The 22,105-nt window shown below is 47.2% G+C and overlaps 1 protein-coding gene across 2 annotated transcripts in view; it reads left to right on the forward strand.

Moving 5' to 3' along the window:
• Positions 1–22,105, forward strand: part of GGT7 (gamma-glutamyltransferase 7) — a 49,953-nt gene that overhangs the window by 14,786 nt on the left and 13,062 nt on the right. For both annotated transcript variants that reach the window (XM_084645768.1, XM_084645769.1), the window contains exons 4-10: positions 2,025–2,142; positions 3,400–3,467; positions 4,615–4,688; positions 7,474–7,667; positions 14,609–14,696; positions 16,359–16,486; positions 20,823–20,911. In XM_084645768.1, coding sequence (XP_084501894.1) covers positions 2,025–2,142; positions 3,400–3,467; positions 4,615–4,688; positions 7,474–7,667; positions 14,609–14,696; positions 16,359–16,486; positions 20,823–20,911 — 759 coding nt within the window. The remainder of the gene's footprint in view (positions 1–2,024; positions 2,143–3,399; positions 3,468–4,614; positions 4,689–7,473; positions 7,668–14,608; positions 14,697–16,358; positions 16,487–20,822; positions 20,912–22,105) is intronic.

Below are 22,105 nucleotides of genomic sequence, written 5' to 3' on the forward strand. Positions count from 1 at the left end.
CTGTTTAGGATTAAAAAACAAAACAAAACAAACCACAAATGGATGGACTACTTGGGAATGGATTTAGGAAATGTGCAATTTACCCAAGACTTCCAAGGCACAGAGTTCCAGTGTTCTAATTGGGGATTAAAGCATCAAGTGAACAACTAAATTTTAAACCGACATGCACAAATAATTAGCAAATGGAACAATGTACCATGGGATGTGGATTCCCCATCACTTGCAGTCTTTCAATCAAAATTAGTTGCCTTTCTAAAATATGCACTAGTCCAACCAGAAGCTTTAGGGATCAATGCAGGAATCACTTGGTGAAATCTATGGTCTGTGTTGTGGAGGAAGTCAGACTAGGCTGGTCTTTGAATCTATGAGCAGTAATGAATAATCTCACTTTCAAAAAAAACCTTCAACATTTTGGATTCCGAAGGTGTTTTTAGTTTCAGTGCTGCTGGTCCTGTGTTCATCACCTTCCTCTCTAATATCTCACACCTTTCTTCCTGATTTCCCCCCCACCCCACACACCAGGTTTTATTTGTTAAACTTTTAGATGTATTGTAATGGTTTCTAATGCATGGTAGATTGTGCCCATTATGACATGTGGCCCTCTGAGTACTTGGGTCACTAAATGTAAAATGATTCCTGTAATCTCAGCTGCAGCAGAACAGGCCACATTGTACACACAGAAGCATAATTTCCTAGGATGACACAAGCCCATTCTTGATCTAAATGTTTATTCTGGAGCTCGAGTATGGTAGAGATTATAAATAAGTCATTTCTCGGATGAAACTGATTTCTATTGGGTCATATAAACAGTTAGGACACACAGAGTTGCTATATTGGTGTAAAGGGAAGGTTGTATTAAAGGAACCTGGTAAAACCCATAGCTGAACAAGTTCCTGTAATAACTCCATCGCAAAGTGGAGTTGCATTGTTGTTTGTATAGCCATAGAAGCCAAGGAGCGGGCCCCAGTGTGCTAGGATCTATGCACACACATAGGAGAGACAGTCCCTGCCCCAAAGAGCTTACCATTGAAACAGAGAAGACAGGCAGAGAACGGGAGAAAGGAAGTGCTGCCCTCTCTGTTTTACAGAGAGGGCACTGAGACACAGATCTGGGGTCTCAGCCAAGATCGCACAGGAAGTCTGTGACAGAGCTGGGAAGTCAACTGAGGTCTCGTGAATCCCAGTCCAGGCCTTCACACCAAACCCTGCTTTTCCCTGTGGGCATCTGCCAAGGACATTGGGATTTTCCCTGTTCTGTAAATAATTAAGAGTGACAAATAATTGTGGTTTGCGTGTGTTGTGCAGAGCTGATAACGGTGATGCTTAACAAACAACCAGTCATTATCAGAGTTAATAAGGATTCCAGAACAAGTTAGAAATAGGCTCATGAAGTACCTTTTAGATCTGGATTTCGTACACCCCCATGTCTGAGCTGATGTGTTTGGAGCCAGTGTTTTGCTCTGGCCCACTATAAAAATAGGGCCGTTTGCAAAATGTGGGCCTTGCTTTAGATTTCAAATACACCCCCTCTCCAGGATTTTAGCTTGTGCTCACCTGTAGATCAAATGTACTCAGTTTACAAATCCGAGATCAGAGATCGGGATCTGAAATGCAGATTGAGCTCTTTCCGCCTCTTATATCATCACCGGTGATAAAGATTCTGTCACTGGCATCAGCTAACAGGTTAGGTGAAGTTGCACAGAACCGAACAGCCTCCAAGTCACTCTCCCCTGGCTGTGAGGGCTGTGCCTGCCTGCCAGGAGTAAATGCTTGTGTGCACCCATGAAGTCAGCAGATAGGACCCAGTGTGCAGGGAGCAGAAGAGTTGAACAGCTGAGTAAGAGGATGCCATTTGTACAAGCTCAGTGGCACCAAACCCCAGATCTCTGTGCTCTCCTCATGTACCCACAGAGGGCATTTGGTGGTACGGGTGGGGTACAGGCTCAGGGCTGCATTAGTAAGTGCTCGGGGAGTCCAGTGGACAGCAAGGTGCTCTGTATGCCCAAGGCGCTCTCTCTTTGCAGCGGGGGAGTGATGCTGGTCCACGACATCCGGAAGAACAAGAGTCAGGTGATTGACTTCCGAGAGACAGCCCCCTTTGGGATCCAGGAGGAAGGCCTTCAGAAGGCCTGGGAGCTGAAGGTGGGCCAGAGAACCTTTATATTTTCTTTCGTGGGGCTTCCTTGCTAATGTTCCCATGTCTTCTCCTTCTATTCCCCACTAACCCCGATTCCCAGCAATAATGTATGTGCAGCGAGCGGTGGGATGCCTGTTACTCAGAGGGGAATTTAGCCCTGTTGAAAGGTGCTGGCGTATCAAATCCCCTCTTCATAGAACAGGTACAAACACAGGTCAAGCATCCTCACCCCCACACTGCTCCTCAGTCCGACTCTGGAGCCGTTTGTTCCAGGGCTGAGAGGGGAGTTGGGTCTCCATGGCCCGCTCTCCTGAGCCTGCCAACAGCAAGGGAGGGTTTGGCAGTTCTGATGTTGGTTTTTGTAACTGCCCACAAAGAGCTCTATGTTTTTGTCCACTAGGAGCTGAATGGAGACTCACTCACTTGATCTACACAGGCCACAGAACACTTATGTGATGACGACCGTCTTTCCATTATTGAGCCAGTCCAGATTAGCCCTGATGGCCTAGAGGGGAAATATTTCATGTGTAACGTAGAAATCCCTTGAGCCAGCAAGTCTGACTGGAAATGAGTAAACTGAGCCATTCTTGGGGATAAGGGAAATTAAGTAAGAACAGTCTACTTCAGAAAGTGAGATACAAAGGAGATAGGAGCCTGAGGGTATGTCTACATGGCAAAAACCCGGGTGGTAGAGAGTCTCAGAGCCTGGGTCTACAGATTTGGACTCACACTATGGAGTTGAGAATAGCCATGTAGACATATGGGCCTGGGCTCTGAAGCCCAAGGAGGGGTTTGGGTTTCAGAGCCTGAGCTCCAGCCTGAGCGTGAATGTCTACATGGCTATTTTTAGCACCATAGCACAAGCATCGTGAGCCAGAGGCTGTAGACCCAGGCTCTGTGACTCACTGCTCTGGGATTTTTTTTTTTGCTCCCATGTTGACATACTTTTAGAAATATTCAAAATGATAGACAGATAAATAGCAAAGGCTACATGTCATGGGACTGAGTTCATCCCATTGGCTTCATTGGGGTTACATCAGGAATGAAGTTGCCCCACTTTGTTCCCAAAGGCTTTTACTCCTTAACTGTGTTGTCACCAAGCCTTGTATCTAAATTTCTGGCATCTTTAGCGTCTTTCACTTTGTATGGAAAATATGCTGGGACCCCTCTGTGTGATGAGCGATGGCCTCTCCGTTATGGTAATTGGAGATGGTGTCCTTAGGGCGATTTGACTCTTCCTTTCTGTGCTTTCTTTTGTCCAGCCGGGTCTCCTGGTGGGGGTGCCAGGCATGATACAAGGGATGCACAAGGCACATCAGTTACATGGGAGGTAAGAATATTTCATATGGTTTAGCTCTGCACAGAGTGCACTCTACTGAAAGGTGTTGCAGGATAAAACACCCACTTATTCCAGCTCGTCAGCTGCTCATGCTGTAATCTCCAGTCAGTGGCGGATTCAGCTCTCGTGTGGGTTCCATGGCCAAAGATCTTGCTGTTGGCAGGGCCCTGTAAGCTCTGCCCCAGCTCACCATGGCACAGGACTCTCTTGATGTTCTTGGATAGGCTATTGATTCACTTTTCTTTGGAACATGTTGTTTACCAGGTCTCTCCCTTTGAAGTGCAGCACTTTTATAGCACTTTTTGTCCCTAGTGCACTTTACAAACACTGGCTGGGGTTTTCAGAATTTCACACATGCAATCACAGGACTGATTTGCATGTGCAGTTATCACAGATGTGTCTTCTGCAGTCGCATGTCTGTGGCCCAGTTTTCAGATGACCCGAGCACTTCAACTCTCATTGAATTCAGTGGCAGCTAAGGGCACTTGAGCCCTGTGAAAACCAGACCACAAACTCAGATAAAAGTCTAATTAACTAATAGAACAGATTGATTTTGTTTCCCCCCCACAAAAGAATGTTTGGCCAAAACAAAACATTTCATTTTGGTTGACGTTTTCTGGGTTTTTGACAAAGAAATGAAAATTGAAAAGTTTGGGATCCATCCATTTCTCTTTGCCATTTGCAGGGGAAAAAGAACCGAGGAACTGAGTATAAAACGAAAAAAATGTAACTTTTCAAAAACTGTTTTTTTTCTGATTTTCATTTTCTCAAAAAATTCTGCAAAAATTTTCAAATGAAATTGTTTCCCCGCTTTGTTCAAAAATGTTCATGGAAAGCATTGTGTTTTCTGATCAGCTCTACTCAATTAATCCTCGCATCCACCCCTGTATAGTAGATCAATAGTATTACCTCCATTTTATAGATGGAGCATGGAGGGGAGGTGTTAAGTGACTTCCCAAGGCTACCGAGGGGTGCAGTGTCTCAGTTCTGTTCTCTGGCTGCAACAAAGAGACTTCCAACAAAACATATTCTGACTGTACCCCTGTCCTAGCCCCAGTGCTAGTCCCCTGAAGACAGCTCTGCTTTTACTATGCTCCATTTCAAATGCAGATTTCTCTTTGTGTTTTCTCTTCGCCAGACTCCCATGGTCAGAACTGTTGGGCCTTACTGCAAATATTGCTCAGGATGGATTCAATGTCACGCATGACTTGGGTGAGCGCCTTAACGCAGCAAAAGGGTCCTATGTGATGTATGCCAGGAAGTTTTTCCTCCTGCATATGTTAAGGAAGAAGGGGACTGCATTTATGTGTTTGGAATGTGAATGGGGGTTAACTTCCAGAAATTTACTGCTCTTCAGACAGGGAAATGCACTGTGTCAGGGTTAGAAATCAAGCTAGACCCGAACAGCAGAGAATGAAAGATCCAGAGTGGATCTTTCCGAGGTGGACTCTTTGGTTTGGGCTGATCTCTAGTTAGAAATAGTGTGTTGGAAACATGGAGTCAGATCCTGCACTATTGGAGTCTCTGGGAGTTCTCCCATTGTTAGTGCAGGCGGGTGTAATGCAAATCCATGTATCTGTCTGATCTAATCTGTCTTGTTACTGAGGCACCTCTCACCCTAATGTTCAAACACATCTTTCCCATAACTTTTCAGTGTGGACGCTCCTAGGCTAGCATTAGACTTCTCCTGAACTGAAGCTGGAGTCCTGATTCACTTTACACTGGCACGTTCACTAGAACAGGGCCCCTCTCCTGGGGAGGCTGCAGGTGGCCAGACTGTGTCAAAAAGGGTCTGTCTACACTGCAATTAGACATCCACGGCTGGCCCGTGCCAGCTGGCTTGGACTTGTGGGGCTCAGGCTGTGGGGCCGTTTAATTGCAGTGTAGATCTTTGGGCTCAGGCTGTAGCCTGAGCTCTGGGACCCTCCCACCTCGCAGGGTCCTAGAGTCCGAATGTCTCCACTGCAATTAAACAGCCCTGCAGCCGGAGCTCCATGAGTCTGAGTCAGTGAACACGCGCCAGCCACAGGTTTGTAGCTGCAGTGTAGACATACCCAAAGAAAGCTGACCTGCTGGAATAGAGCATGATTAGGGTTATGGAACAACTTCGATCTGAGGAGAGATTAAAAAGACTGGGACTTTTCAGCTTGGAAGAGAGACGACGAAGCGGGGATATGCTAGAGGTCTATACAGTCTTGAGTGGTGTGAAGAAAATGAATCAGGAAGTGTTATTTACTCCTTCACATAACCCAAGAAGTAGGGGTCACCCAATGAAATTAATAGGCAGCAGGTTTAAAACAAACTGAAGGAAATACTACTTCACACAACAAACACACAGTCAACCTGTGGATCTCATTGACGGGATGTTGTGAAGGCCAAGACTATAACTGGGCTCCAAAAAGAACTGGACAAGTTCATGGAGGATAGGTCCACCAATGGCTATTGGCCAGGATGGGCGGAGATGCAACACCATGCTTTGACATGTCGCTAGCCTCTATTTACCAGAAGCTGGGCATGGATGATGGGATGGATCACTCAATGATTACCTGTCCTGTTCATTCCCTTCTGAAGCATCTGGTATTGGCCACTGGCAGAAGACAAGACACTGGGCTAGAAGGACCATTGGTCTGATCCGGTATGGCCGTTCTTATGAGCATTGGTAGCAGGCAGGGACTGCACTTATACTGGGCATTCCTATGGTGCCTCTAGCAGTAGAGTTCTTAGTACAGGGGTGGGCAAACTTTTTGGACCGAGGGCCACATTGCGGTTGCAAAACTGTGTATGGAGGGCCGGGTAGGGAAGGCTGTGCCTCCCCAAACAGCCTGGCCTCCACTCCCGTATCTGCCCCCTCCCACTTCCCGCCCCCTGACTGCCCCCCTCAGAACCCCACACTCATCCAGCCCCCCTGCTCCTTGTCCCCTGACCTCCCCCTCCCAGGACTCCCTGCCCCTATCCAACCCCCCCTGCTCCTTGTCCCCTGACTGCCCTGCCCCCTATCCACACGTCCACCCCCTAACAGGCCCCCCGGGACTCCTACGCCTTTCCAACCCCCCCCCATTCCCCATCCCCTGACTGCCCCCCCCAGAACCTCCACTCCATCCAACTGCCCCCTGACTGCCCCCCAGGATCCACCGCCCCCGGCCCCCTTACCATGCCACTCAGAGCGGCATGTCTGGCAGCCGTGCCGCCCGGCCGGAGCCAGACATGCTGCTGCGCTGCCCTGCAGGAGCGCGCAGCCCCGCCGCCCAGAGCGCTGCCTGCATGGCGGCTTAGCTGTGGGGGAGGGGGGGCAGCAGGGGAGGGGCCGGGGGCTAGCCTCCCCAGCGGGGCGCTCAAGGGCCTGGCAGGATGGTCCTGTGGGCCGGATGTGGCCCGCGGGCAGTAGTTTGGCCACCTCTGTCTTAGTGGATGGAGGTCAAGGTGCAACAGGCCAGGCTAGGAGAGCAAGAAGCAAATTAGACCTTCTAGTGCCAGGCACAGTGCGTGTGGCTCTACTAGACCAACTCCAGGCGGGGGACTTGCACACTTACGCTTGCCTTTATGTTCATGCCTCAAACACTCTCCGCGCGCAATGTGGGAAATTGCAGGATGTGCACTGAAGCGTGCACAAAAAATGCAGACCGGTGTGTCTTTCCCAAAGACACACAGCAAATCCATGGCAGATCCAGCAATGCAATCCTGACCCCTAATCCAAATCTCACACTATAGCCACAAGACAACCCATCTTCTACTGTCGACTGGTCACATGATGGTCCTATTGCCCTCATGATCCATGACTATCTGTCACTTTTCAAAGAGGGCAATGGATGGGAATCCCACTCACGTTCATGCATGCACGCGCGCACACCCCCCCGCCCTCTTAACAAACCAGCGAGCAGAACTATACAGGCTGCAGATGCATCATTGGCGGCCATCTTCTTCAGCTGGTCTCTGGGGATGATCTGAATGTCCTAGGTGGTTTCATCCTGTAATACTGCTGTTACCTTTCTTGCTACAGCCAGAGCTATCACTGAACTGAAGGAGCTGAACTACTCTGACAAATTCAGAGAGACTTTCCTTCCAGACGGCCAGCCTTTGTTGCCTGGAATGTTTGTGAGGCGACTTGATCTAGCCACCATTTTGGATCTGGTTGGCTCAGAAGGGGCCTCGGCCTTCTATGGTGGAAACCTGACCCAGGAGATCATTTCTGAGGTGAGCTATGTCTGTACTTACCTGCACATGGATTATTGCATAGTTAGTGCAACCTAGCACAGATAATGGTGCCACTAGCTGTTCCTTGTTTTAAATGTGGATGCATGCGGAGGGTGAGCAGTAGCTAGTTTTGACTTGAGTGATTAAAAATAAAAATTTGGCGCTCAGTTTTTCTCCCTCCTGTGTGTAACTCCCTTGATTTCAGTGGAGCAAATCCTACTTAAACCAGGATAAGTGACCAATGAAGCAGCACCATCACCTATGAAAATGAAATCTACTCTTTCCTTTATTGAAATGTCCCAGAGAAACACAAGAAAGGATCTAATTCTCTTAAATTTTATACGTTTTTACAATCATGTCTGTAGAACCCCATTAATCCCTATTACATTTGATAGGACTAGTCTGTAAGGATTGAATGGTTAAAGTTTTGGAGGAAATTTAGGTCCTAGGAAAAGTGCTGGAAAGCCTTAGAGAACAGTCCTCCATTTGGCCACTAAATGGGGCTACTAACTCTTTGCACACCAAAAAGCTATCGGATGGTAATGATTTTCAGTCAGTAACAGCTTTATGTGAACTGGGGACCTTGAGGTGAAAGTCCTCACCCATGAAGACGCCATTCCCTGAACCTTTTCAAAGCATCTGAATCAGAGTCACAACCACAGTTAATGTAGCCAAATTTTCCCTGGGGACCACTGATGTGGTTTTCTGTAAGTTACTGCTCAGAGAAGTGCCCGTGCTACCCAGGCCTTTGGCCACACTCTCAATTCATTACTCAGCTGCTCTGCGTTAGTTTTGATATGTTAGTAACTTCTAAAGACCGGAGATTCCAGGAGTCCTAAAAATACAGGCTTGATTTATAAAGAAGGGAGCCTTACCTTTTGGTTAGAACACTGAACTATGAGTCAGGAATTCTGGGTTTTCTCCTGGCCTTGCCATTGCCTCACTGTGTGACCCTGCGCAAGTCACTTAGGCACCAACTTTCAAAAGTGGCCTCTAATTTTAGGTGCCCCTAACTTTATATATATATACGGCCTGACCTACCTCGGACACCTGCATCCCCAGCTGAGATCAATGGGATGTATAAATGCTTAGCACCTCTGGAAATCAGACCAGAGGGTCTAACGTTGCACAACCAAAATTAGGGGGCTGTCTTGAAAATATGGGGCTTAATCGCTCTGTGCCTCAGTTTCTCCATCTGTAAAAGGGGGATGGTAATCAGGGCTGTTGTGATGTTTAACTAATGCTTTGGGATTCTCAACGAACAGCACTAGGGAAGCAGCATGTATTATTATTTGCCAGTCTGATACACAAACAAGTGGTCAGGATAGCCTGTGGTCTCAGAGCCTGTCCTCAATGACTCATTCAGTTATTCAGCCACCATCTTGGACTGCTCTGAGCTGCGTTCTACGTGCTGTAAGGAGGCTACCATGTTCAGAAAGTTCTCTGTTGCCCCCTCTGGTTTGGCAGTGCCACAGTGGGAAGGGAGGTCTGAAGAAAAGGAACAAAGATGAAAAGTTCCAGTTTCTAAGTGACTTCATGTTTAAAATTGGTGCACTTCAGTGCTAACTTACACCACATATTATGGGATTGCCCTGTGATCTGTCTTTTCTGGACTGAGGTAAATAGGGAAATGCCTTTCTCTCCACCCCAGTGGAAATGCAGGCTGGCCATACCATCCTAGGCCTAACCAATCCATCTTGGAACCTCAAATCCTTGGAAAAAAATGTGGGCTGCATAGAGCTCTGATCAGAGCCAAATGTTTAACTCCACCTGGTGGAAGTCCTAAGTGCACCCACCTATCGCAGAACGGTACTCTGACTTGGGGAGCCTGGCGGCAATGGAACCAATAACGGTTTGCCGTAGACACAAGCAAGATAAGTGTATGGATGTAGGGTCCCCTTTTCTGGAAGTATCAGAATAATCAATTAAATTGCCCGTCAGCAGGGCTCCGTGTCTGTCACGGAGGTTGCGGAAGTCACGGTTCCGTGACTTTCTGTGACCGACGTGACTTCTGCAGCAGCCAGTGTGGCTGACCCCAGGGCCGCCCAAGCAGCTGGTTCCGGGGCCATGTACACTGGCTGCTGCTTGGACAGCCCTGGGCAGCTGGCCCCAGTGACCCACCCTAGTAGTGGCCAGTGCGGCTGGCCCTGGGGACCACCCTAGCACCCACCCCAGCAGCGGCCTCCCAGCCCTTCCCACAGCAGCAGCCCCCCAGGGCACCTCTCTCAGTAGTGTCCTCCGCATGCCCCCAGGCAGCAGCACCCGCCCCCCCCACCCTGGCCAAGATTTAGTCAGGGGTATAGTATAAGTCATGGATAAGTCAGGGCTGTGAATTTTTGTTTATTGCCCATGACCTGTCCATGACTTTTACTAAAAATATCTATGACTAAATCGTAGCCGTACCCATCAGGTAACCTTGTGTTTTGTAAAAAGAACAGGAGTACTTGTGGCACCTTAGAGACTAACAAATTTATTAGAGCATGGGCTTTCGTGGGCTACAGCCCACTTCATCAGATGCATAGAATGGAACATATAGTAAGAAGATATATATATATATATACACATACAGAGAAGGTGGAAGTTGCCATGCCACAAGTACTCTTGTTTTTTTTGTGGATAGAGACTAACACGGCTGTTACTCTGAAACCTGTCCTTGTGTTTTGTAGTGCTCCCTGAGATCATAGTTCCAATGTATCCCCTCCTTCTCTCCCTTTCCCCCCTCTCCTCTCTGTCCTATCATTCCTCTCCTATCTTCTTTTACTTAGTTATTGGGCTTTTCTTAGGTCTTTTTCTTCCTCTTCCTTTTCCCGAAAAGGAATAATTCTGGAGATTAACATATGATCTTTCTTTACATAGAACTCCAGACTGGGGCTGAATTGCAAAATAACCATTGTTTCGCAATATAGCAAATCTATTTAACCCATCAAAGATTGTTTGTTATATTTTACTCTTTGCCTTTAGTAATGAAGATGCTTGATCTTACCTATCTTGTTTTAAAATCTGATATTGACTCTCTACTCCAGGTTAGATAGCTTTCTTATCTTTGCTATTTTTTGTTATCTTTTGTCATCCGTGTTAAAATAAGCGCTAAAGAATAAAGCACACGCACAAAAGCTGCACTTCCAGATTTCACTGGAGAGTGGTGATCCTATCCATATGACCCTGAAAGTTATTCCTTCCCAGGGTTACATTCATTTTGCAAGTGCTCCCAAAATGCCATGGCCTGAGTGTGAAAAGCTGCTGTTTGTAGAGTAATCACATAGAACTTGCAACAAGTTCTTGGGCCTTTCTCTATATCCGCAAGAAGGGGGAACAGCTCACATCTCTATGCTGTGCTAATCCCTGTTTTGTTACCCCCCCTCCCCACAACACTGTGCTGCTGCGGAAGTGCAAAGAAGTGGCTGCCAGGCAAAGAAAGGGAGCTCTGTAAACAGGAGTAAAGCAAAGGATTGGGAGCACAGAAAAATATGCCAGGCAATAGAGTTAAGCTCCTAGTTAAAGCCTACTCTGCACAGAAGAGCAAAGTGCTGAGTGCACAGATAAGCTTAATGTGGTTTGTTGTTCTGATTGAACAAACAACATTTAAGATGTGCAGTCGGGTAAATCTGCAAGACACTGGATCCCTTTTTCCCCTCCTAATGCAGAAAGGCACAGGTGGGAAGAGTGTTGTTCTGGGAACTGGATATGACCTCTGTTTGTTTATCAGATGCCTGCTCCCCTTTGCATATCATTCACACTCCTTTTGCCTGATGAGCAGCTGCTGTACTCAGTTTTATGCTGATGTAATTCCACTGGGCTAGAACCTCAGCTGGTGCGAATCAGTGGCCAAGTGATTTCAGTGGCGCTACTGGAGTGTAACACAGTTGAATTAGGGCCTTTATCTTTTGGGATGTATCTCTTGCTTTGTGCAGGGAGTGGGGATTAAAACTATGGACCGCATTTTCAAAGGGGGCAAGCGCAGGTGGGAATTTGCACCTCTTGGGCAGACGAGATGATGCTTATACATGCAGCGCTGCATGTGAGTGCAAACCCTGACTTGCACGTGCCCTTCTGGCTATTTGTGCTCTAGGTGAACATGCCCCGCATGGGAAAGCATTAACTCTCCTGCTCCTGTGCTTCATCTGTTAGTGGCTCCACCTGAGACGGCATCCTCTCGCTACGTTGAGTGCTTCATTATGAAAAACCAGATCCCAGAACTGCACAGTCTGCTTAGTCTGATTTTTGGGGTGGAGAACCAAAGCACTAGCTAGAGCAGCCATGGGCCTGAGTCTCGGACCGCATCCTACGGTGGTGTCACTCCATTGACTTCAGTGGAGTTACTCTCATTTATACTGATGTAAGTGAAGGGAGTTGGTGTGTGTCGTTGGAAAAGACCGAGGGTTTTTGTGAGTACACGCACTCAGACTTTAAGGCCAGATTCATCTGCTCTGACCTTCTGTAAAACACAGGTCATGGAATTTCATACAATCACTCCTGTAGTGAAGGGAGCTGTCCCTCCCTTCCCTGTCGGTAAGCCCTCTTGAGCCCAAAAATTTGTACTTGAACTAGAGCATATCTTCAAGAAAGGCATCTGGTCTTGAGTCAAAGATGCCAAGTGATGGAGCATCCATCACATCTCTTGCCTTTCTGTCTTTTGTACTGACTGTGATGGGTTTCCCTGAGGTACAACCTGGAACTGGGGTACCGTGGAACCCTCTGGCATACCAGCCTGGGCTCCCTTACTCACTGTGATGCTGTGACAAGCTGCAGACTGCTTCCGGTCCTGCATTTACACAAACCTTTACACGGGCAGGGGCACACCCAGCTGCACTTCTATGAAGGCTTCTCCCCCAGCTCCACAGCCTGGGACCCCAGAGCTGTACTGTCTTGCCCTGGTCAAAAGCCTGACCAGTATAAGTTTATTACCCAGTCTGCCCCTCCCTCAAAGTAGAGAGGACAAAGCACCAGTTTTTGTTCCTGAGCAGATTCCCTTAAGCACTTCAAGCAAATCACACTGTTGTAGATAAAATATAAAACAGATTTATTAACTACAGAAAGATAGATTTTAAGTTATTATAAGTAGTGAATGTACAGATCAAAGCAGATTACCTAAGAAATAAACAAAAACATAATCCAAGCTTTATAAAGTAGATAGGATTTGAATCAAGCAGTGTCTCACCCTGTTAGCTATATAAGCAGATTATAGCTTTTGCATACACAGACAGGAATTCTTCTGTCCCGCCTGGGACTCTTATTCCCCCAGTTCAGTCTTTGTTCCTCAGGTGTTTTCAGGTGTTGGGTTGCAGGGCGAGTAAGGCCAAGTGATGATGTCACTTCCCCCTTTTATATGTTTCTCCAGCTTGCTGGAAAGATCTTTTGCTGAGATATGAGTCAAACAGTCTCCATTTGGCTCTGTGCTATCTCTGAGAGGTTTCCATTGTACACAGTTCCGGGGGGTAATCCTTGTAAGTGTTTGTGTTCTCCTCAATGGGCCATTCACATTGTTTGGCCTTTTTATTGTTGTAACTGAAAGGCTGCTCATGGGTGTTCCCAACCTCACAACATGTTTCAGTGGCACATACAGAGCCAAACGTCATAACTTCCTATGCAATGAGAGCACTTACAATTTAACAGGATGTTAATGTTCAACAGATTGAAACTTTTAAAATGATATCTCACAAGGCATATTTTGTACAAACATAATAATTATACCACCATGGTGACTATGGGGCGCAGAGTATCACATTGACATGGCCTCCATGGCAGTATTATCCGTGCACCTCACAATATTTAATCTGTTTAGCTTCACACCACGCCAAGGGGGTAGGGCAGTGCTATTATCTCCATTTTACAGATGTGGGATTGAAGTTCAGAGAAGCTAAGTGACTTGGCCCAGGTCACACAGGAAGTCTGTGGCAGAGCAGGGAATTGAATCCGGGTTTCCCAAGTCCTAGTGCCCTAACCACTGGACCAGCCTTCCTCACCTTGACAATCTGTTCCGATCACCTTCACTGTTTAAAAAAATTGCATTTTCTTCCCAGAACCAAAACCCCACATCCAGACACTTCCAAGCAGAACCAGAGCTGAACATTTCAGGTCATGCCTGTCTCTGCAGTAGTTCTGAGGCATAATTCATTAATATTTGTCAAGCACTTTGAGATCCGCAGATGAAAAGCACTAGAGAAGAGCCAAGTATCCTCATTATAATAATGTTACTGCAGAGGTATCTAACGGGCTCCAGGGCTGAGATGCAGGCCTCATTACTCCATGGAATAGCTTTGTCTAAGTGATATATGCAACAAGCAATCGGTAGGAGGAGTTAAAAACAAAAGGAGCCAGATGTTCCTCTTTCACTGGCATTGCTATAGAGAAGAGGAGACTGGGAAATAAACAGGAAAAGAACCAAGGATGAAAGGAGAGAGAACTCTCTTATGCTGCAAGGAACCTGGGGGAAAGGTCTCTTTTGAAGAATGAGTAAGAAAAGTGCATGCTCCAGAAAACGTGAGAAGGAATACTAAAGGCAATGGGGCAGATTCATCCCTTGGGTCACCCCATGGAAGTCTGCAGAGCTGTAGCAGTGCCTGTCACCCCGTCATGCCATAGAGAGAGATGCAGAGCTGTTTCATAGTGTCCATCACATGGGCATGCTATGGGGGCTGGGCTACAGAACTTCTCAATGTGTTGACACTGGGGCATAGGGGGAGGGACCACAGAGGTTTTTAGTCATAAAGGATGGGATTTTCAAAGGAAACCTAAGGCAGTTAGGCACTCAGATCCCATTGAAATTCAATGGGCTCCTAACTCCCTTAGGCTCTGAACACCACAGCCAAAAATCATAATAAGAGGTGAACTGGTGTTTAACCAAAGTCGGAAGACAATGTTGTTTGCTGGGGTGGCAGGCTGACTGCAATAACTCATTGACTCGGCTGCTTTGGTTTGCTTTGCCTTGCCCTTTTGTTCAGGTCCACAACTATGGGGGAGTTCTGTTAGAAGAAGACTTCAGTAACTACAACGCCCTAGTGGAGAATCCAGTCCACACGGTGTATCAAGGTAAAGTGTCCTGACAGCCCTGCCTCTCCGATGCACAGGCTGCTACATCCTATGGCAAGTGGTAGCATCAATTAGCAACTATAAATCTGAACTGCCCCCCAAACTAGAGGAGAAATGAGTGTGAGGCAGCAAAGCCCGCTGAGCTGTAACCCCCGTCAAACTACAGGCTTGTGTCCGCAGGGTACAGGATCCACCTAGGGCATTAAGACTGTCCCAGTCACCTTCCTGCTGCAAACTAGTGACTGTGATGCATCTCGGTAAGTTAAGGATGCTTCCAGCATTTGACATAGGTTCATGTTTTCCTGGACAGAACAAGCCCGTATACTCTGATCTTTGCTTGTGAAATATTAGCAAGCCCTCAGATAGCTTTGGGACTTGTGAAAGCAAGTGATGACATTTTGATGTAACGTCATCACACAGAGCCGCAACTTGACCACGTGTTGATGCCATATCGTATCCTGATGTAAGCCAGGCCATGTCATAGCCCATGAATTTTGTATAGCTTGCAAATGGCCCTTAAAGGTGGTCTGCAAAGGGGAAAAACACAGGGTTATGCCCTTTTGAGCCTCTTTATGGTGGATAGAGAAGGCCTGAAGAATAATATTTTTTCCTGTTTTTCATTTATTGTAAAAATAACAGAACTGTGAAATCTGGTCATTCTGTTTTGCTGGCAGTCTTTCTTGGAGGGGCCACACATCCCTTAACTTCCTCATCCTTTAATTGCAGAGGAAGGGTGTTGAATCTTTAACAAATGACCCTTTCTTCTTTTTCTGCTCATTCGGGCATTTGAGACACAGGTTTCTTAACAAAAACAAACAAAAGGTAAAGGGCCAGATTCTCAGCTAGTATAGATCAGTGTATCTTCATTGGAGTCCATGGGGTTACATTGGTTTGCAGCAACTGGCAACCTGACTCAAAGAGTTTTAAACAAAATGAATACAAATCCCTTCCCTCACACTCAGTTGTCTTTTACTTCCTTGGGTCTGTGAGGGCATAAACCTACAGGTTCAGGAGTCACCCAGAGTGTCTTTCACAACCTCACCCCATAACATAGACAAGATTTGAATGTCTGATATAAGAAACAAGCAGGAAAAAATCCTTCCAGGTCGTCTTTATCCATCAAAAAGGAGAAAAATGTGTCATTATCCTATTGGAATAGGGTGGCTGCTACCCAAGTACTCCCTGGTGGCCAAGTGATCACTCTGTAGCCCCCTGCCTCTCATTCTGCTAGCTCAGTTTCCTTTCTGGAATACCAGCCCCAAGGCTACCTCCCCAGGAACCCACCACCAGAGTTAGCGCCACTCCTCTGTGATTCCTCTCCCCCGGGCACAATCTACCCCAGTTGCTTCTCCTCTTCCTACCCTCTGACTGGCCTTTAGAGCACAGGTGTAGCTCTGTCCCCTGTCTCAGTTGGGCTCACCTGCTCTGACACAGGGGAGCTGGGCCTGGTCTACTCACAGGGACCAGCTACCCTGGGACACCTGTCTTTTAAGAAATCTTTTTCAAATCTCCTATAATTACCTTCCTACATTTGAAATTATTGTTTTCCTTTCCTTGGATGACAGCTCACAGTAAAGTGTTAAAGATAGAACAGTCCTATAAAACCTTGACAAAGTAGCTTCTAATGTGAGTAACTGTATTCCTCTCCTCTCACCTTGACAGGTCACCTTGTTCTCAGCCCTCCACCTCCACATGCGGGTCCTGCACTGATCACAGCTCTAAATATCCTGGAGGGCTTTAATATCACAAGCCAGGTAACCAGGGAAAATACCCTCCATTGGATAGCAGAGGTAAGACTGGGCTAACCACTTGGCTAAGTTTTCTGTGTTGATGTAAAAAGGCTTTATTTGCCTAAAGATTGTGCAGAGAATTTACATAGGTAACTCCTGCTGGCGTTTATGGGAAAACAGCCTGCTAAGATTTAAATCTGGGCTTTGACGTTGTACCAGACACATGCAGCTACTGAGTCTCTTGATTATCTGAGCCCCTTTTGCTTGAACAAAACTCCTTGCAAAGGAGCAGCTATATTGCCATTTATTTCCTGTATGCAGTCATTGCCACAGCTGAGGACAGTCCTGTCTATTTCCTCATTGTTAGATCAGTGTGACGAGCCACTTAGTTATTGACTTTAACAGAGGACTCTTAGCAGATGGCGGTATAATAGCCTGTGTGCTTCATGTTTGTGACTGGGATTTGGAAGTCAAGAGGAAAGCCTATGCCATTCAATCCTTCCCAGGTTTACAGTGAGCCCAGTGCCTGCTGGATAGGACTTCGGGAGTTTTAGTGAGCACTGTGTTGACCAGGGGTTCTCAAAGTGGGGGTCGGGACCCCTGAGGGGGTCACAAGGTTATTACATGGGGGGTCACAAGCTGTCAGCCTCCATCCCAAACCCTGCTTTGCCTCCAGCATTTATAATAGTGTTAAATATATTAAAAAGTGTTATTAATATATAAGGGGGGGGTCGCACTCAGAGGCTTGCTATGTGAAAGGGGTCACCAGTACAAAAGTTGGAGAACCACTGGTGTAGATAGATACCCGTACAGGATGGAATTCACCACCTTGCAAAGGGCCCTCCTTACTATTTAAGACCTGTATAAGTCTTGAGCAAGGTCTGAAGCATTTGGCTTTTAAGGCAGGGTGTAAGTGAGATTTGCATCCAGACTCAGTGCCTTGAACTGAGGAGGAAGCAGTAACCAGAGACGTAACAGGTATTTGGAGTAAAATAAGCTGATGTAAATAGACAATATTCAAAGTGCAGCTATAGTCAGAGAAGTAACTCAGTGAACACAACAGTGGGTGATTTTCAAAAACCTTTTTTAAGGCTTTGCAGTTTACCTTTAAAACACAGCTATTCTAATATTGGTGGCAATGCAAAGACTTTGGGGGCCTGATTTTTAAAGGGGCCTTAATTTGTTCCAGTGGTACCAACTCTGGCAATTTTATTGTGAGTCTAGCAATATTTGGTGTGGGTTTATTTTTCCTTAGAGCCCAGGTTCTGAAGTCATGTGATCATTTGAGAACCTCAGCTGTCATTTTTTAAAAATAAATTCTAGCCCTCATACTTGTGGAGAAAAGCCTGAAAATGTGACCCGAGTGCACCCCAAGACCACCAAACCCAGAGCACAAATAAAAAGAACCAATGTTTATTATTTTTAAAATGTCATGGTTTTTAAGCCAATCTCCTGATTTTGGGGGCTTGAGTCATGTTTTTTGAGTGCTTGGGGTTGCCAATATTGTTGGTCTCCCTTTTTATGACTGCAGTTTGCCCCTGCAAATAATTGCAGTTTCGTATGCAGCCACACAGACACCTAACTACCTGATCTGTGAGCACAGATGTCTACAACACACCTGTTGGTATTGGGGCCTTAAAGCAAATTGCAGAGTTGCTAAGCTGTTGGCTGAGGTTCTGTGCTGCACCCACTGGAAATGCAGCACAGAAGGTGCAGGCCAGGTGCAGCAGAAGGAAAAGTTCCTTTAAGTAAGGCTTGCCAGCTGGGCCTTAGCTGTCCTGTGTCCTGCCTGTTCTGGGGGAGCTGGGGGAATTCATTTCTGGGCGCCTAAGGGGCTTTTACAACCCTTGCCCTTGGCTGCTAGCTCGCACAAAGGAAAATCCCTCCCATAGTGTCTTGACTAGTGGAAAGCAGCAGTTTTCCAACTGTGAACTTTTTGTATTGTACATCAGAAGATAAATTATGACTCATAAAGAGGAATTGTTTAGGCACCACACATGACAAAACATAATAGACATTTTGGCTATAAATCTAAAGGATTAAGCAGTGACTTGAACCTAGAATGAAAGCAACACCAACTTGAAACTGAAATCTCCCAATAAATTGTCTTAGTCCCCTGCCCATTTGACTGAAAAGCACGTTTGTTCTTGTAACTCTGCCTTTGGCAATGGATCATAAAGCTGTCATGATCCTAAGAAGCTGTCAATCAACCTGAGTCAAATCACAACAGTTGTGGAAGGGTGTCACGGAGTCCCTGGGCAATGCTCTGGAACTGCTCCCTACGAAGCCAGTCAGGACCCTGGTGAAGTCTCCTCTTTGTGGACAGACTGTCTTCAGGGCAAAAAGCTCACACGGCTTCCACCTTCCTGGGTCTGACCTCGGAGCATTTAGCATCTTCTTCCCCTCCGTGCGCTTCCCACAGCGAGTCCGCCCAGGCCGGGTCCTGGGGAAGCCAGAGGGTCCTGCACCCCAACTTCTCAGTCAGATGTGACTCTCAGCCAGCCAGTAAAACAGAGGTTTATTAGATGACAGGAACATGGTCTAAAACAGAGCTTGTAGGTACAGAGAACAGGACCTCTCAGCCGGGTCCATTTTGGGGGGCAGTGAGCCAGACAACCACGTCTGCACTTCACTCCACATCCCCAGCCAGCCCAAACTGAAGCTCTCTCCAGCCCCTCCTCACCTTTGTCCCTTTCCCGGGCCAGGAGGTCACCTGATCTCTTTGTCTCCAACCTTCAGTTGGCACCTTTGCAGAGGAGGGGCCCAGGCCATCAGTTGCCAGGAAGACAGGGCGTCGGCCATTCTCTCTGCAGACCCCTGCACACACCTGCCCTCTAGGGCCCTGCAACAGTCACACACCCTTATCCCACCACTTAGATACTTAAGAACTCCATATGGGAAACTGAGGCACCCCCACAGTATTCAGAGAAAACATTAAGAACATTCCCCCTTCATCACAAAGGGAACAAAATGTGCATGTACACTAGCTGTGGGCTAACACTTCTCCCTCCTTTCTGTAGTTAATTGAAACCAGCTTATCAATCTAAACTGCATTTTAAAACGTGGGTGGATAAGTTGGCTCTTGGTGGCACATCTTCTTTGCCCATGTGTGAAAGCTTGGCCTACCTGGCAAGCTTCTGTATTCGTGAAGATGTCCTGTCTCTGGGGCGGTGGGTATAAGAGGCACCTGGGCCATAAAACCGTGCCCGCGCTTTGCCCCGAGGCCCCGCTTCAAGTCGTCCTCTTCCTCTATGGCACTGCCTGCATTGCTCCTCTTCCCCAAAGGACTGTCCCCCACCCAGCACTTGCACCTCTCCGCCCCCTGCCCACCAAAGAGCAGTAGTTGGGGGGACCTTGGGGGTGGGGCAGAGAGGTGCGAGCGGTGGGTGGGGGGCACTTGGGGGAGGGGGTGGAGAGGCACGGCAGGGGGACTTTGGGGGAGAGGGCTGAGTGGGAGTGGGGCCTGGGGTGGCATGGGGGTGGAGCGTGGGCAGAGCCTCGGAGGAGGAGGCCAAGCTGGGGGAGGGCCTCAGGGCAGAGCGGGGGGGGGGGTCATGGTCCAGGCATCAGTGGGCCCCCCCACACACTTCTAGGGAGCTTCCGGTGCTCATGCCCAGGCTCCCCAAATGCAGGAGTCACGCACCGCCCATGCATGTCTCCATTGTTCTTTTAAAATGCTGGCCCTTTAAATGTTCTGGGGTTAAAATTTTCCATTCAAGCCACGTGGGTGATATATAATTAGAAATAGTGGTAGCAAAAAAAGAAAAGAATTCCTGTTTTGTGGCAATGGGATGCTGGTGGAACTGTGCATTAAGAGCATGTGCTGCTCCTGCAGCAGGAGTCTCACGGGAATCCGGCATGATATTTGGTGTTGTGATGAGTGCACCACGAAGTGGTGATTACCAGCTGGAAGATAGAGGGAAGGTAACAGATCTAATGGTTGTGTTTCTTACACGGGAGTGTGCTAGCACAAGTCAGATGACCAGATAGTGCGTACGTACATTTCACCTTGGCCATCAACTGTACAAATGTTGTTGGGTATACCCCACTTTCATGTAATGCTGCCTGCAATGTAAAGCTCGTGTCCCTTGGTTGTCTTGTCTGTACGCTTTACTTCTGCGCATTGAGGGGTAGCAAGAAATCTTGGCTTCATACACCTGGCCTGTGGAAAGGCAGTCTTCGTCAGCTAGATCTGCCTTTGAGGCAACAACACTTTATAATACCCGTGGAAGCTTGCTGCTCAAGATGGTGGTTACTGTAGGGAGTTGGGGCAAAATGGAAGCTGGATCCGACATGCCAGAAGAGTAAGTGCCACTCTCCATCTGGACAGTGGAAGGTGAGACTTCCAGGGCCACCTAAATGTTTCTCTTTGTTTCTTTCTTTGTGTTCAATTTAGACATTAAAAATAGCACTGGACCTAGCTAACAGCTTGGGAGACCCAGTCTGTGACGCATCCGTCTACCATAGTGTAGAAGACATGGTCAGGTACGTCTGAGTCTGAGGAATGCTTTGGTGAATAAATGAATATGAATCATTGTAATAATCCTGTTGTACAATTCAATCTGGTCCTTGTTCTGTGTGTCTTTTTATGTTCCACTGATGAAAGGCTGTGCTGTATTCAGGGGTGACCAATGTATCCACTTATTTCACAGCCCGTATTCACTGGAGCAAAAACAAATTTGGGCGTTGCAATGTGGTTTCCTAATTTAGATTCTTTCTGTAACAGGCTAAACCCTGATGTTTATGATCCATTTTTAATTCTCTAAAATCCCTTCTCTGAGGCTCAGGCGGAGGCACCTAGCTCCTATCTGAGCCCATTCAGTGCCAATCAGAAGTTGTACGCAAAGGACACTGTCTGTGATCCCTCCCTCCCTCAACGCCCAGAATGACACTTCCTGTCTCCCTAATGCTGTCTGCCAAATCTGGGATTGAAACATTCTCTCTCCTATCTCAAAGCAGGTTTTAGCCATGATCAATGCAATGGTGCTGGATGCAGTTAATCTACGACTACACTTGCAGCTGCACCATGTTCAGTGCTGGTTCAGCGGCAGCCATTGCTGACCCCTATGGTCAACAATGGGTAATTTTGCTAGTGTAGACAAGGCCTTTCTGTATAACAAGAACACAGTGAAGTAAGGTCTTATTTACACATCAGACGAATCATGCTAAGGTCTGATTCCTGTTGGAGAGACATGCTACAGCTCTTCCATGAATAGGTCAAAGCACAGTGACACCATTAGGAGCTGTGCCTAAACCATGTTGTGTGTGGACATAGTTTGATCAGGAACAAACTATGCTATAACCTACTTACAAACCCATTAAAATATGGCCTAAGGGCCCAATCCCACTGCAAAGATAACTGTAACCAGGATGCAATGCTTTCGACTGGCCCCTATCAATCAAAGCCTTTCCCATTCTGCTGTAAAAGAAAGCCTGTATGCTGTACAAAGCCCTTCCTGGGGTTTGGCTTTATTAACAAAGAAATTAACAATAATACCACATAAAATTAGCTCAAACCTTCTTCCCAGACCTGACTGCTCCTAGCGTTCCTCCCTCAAGGCTGCTCAGCACACACCCTAGATCAGAGGTTGGCAAACTATGGCCCGTGGGCCACATCGGCCCGCGGGACTGTCCTGCCTGGCCCCTGAGCTTCTGGCCTGGGAGGCTAGCCCCCGGCCC

The sequence above is a fragment of the Lepidochelys olivacea genome (genome assembly GCF_965140295.1).
Source record: "Lepidochelys olivacea isolate rLepOli2 genome assembly, chromosome: 13".
Taxonomy (NCBI): Eukaryota; Metazoa; Chordata; order Testudines; family Cheloniidae; genus Lepidochelys; species Lepidochelys olivacea.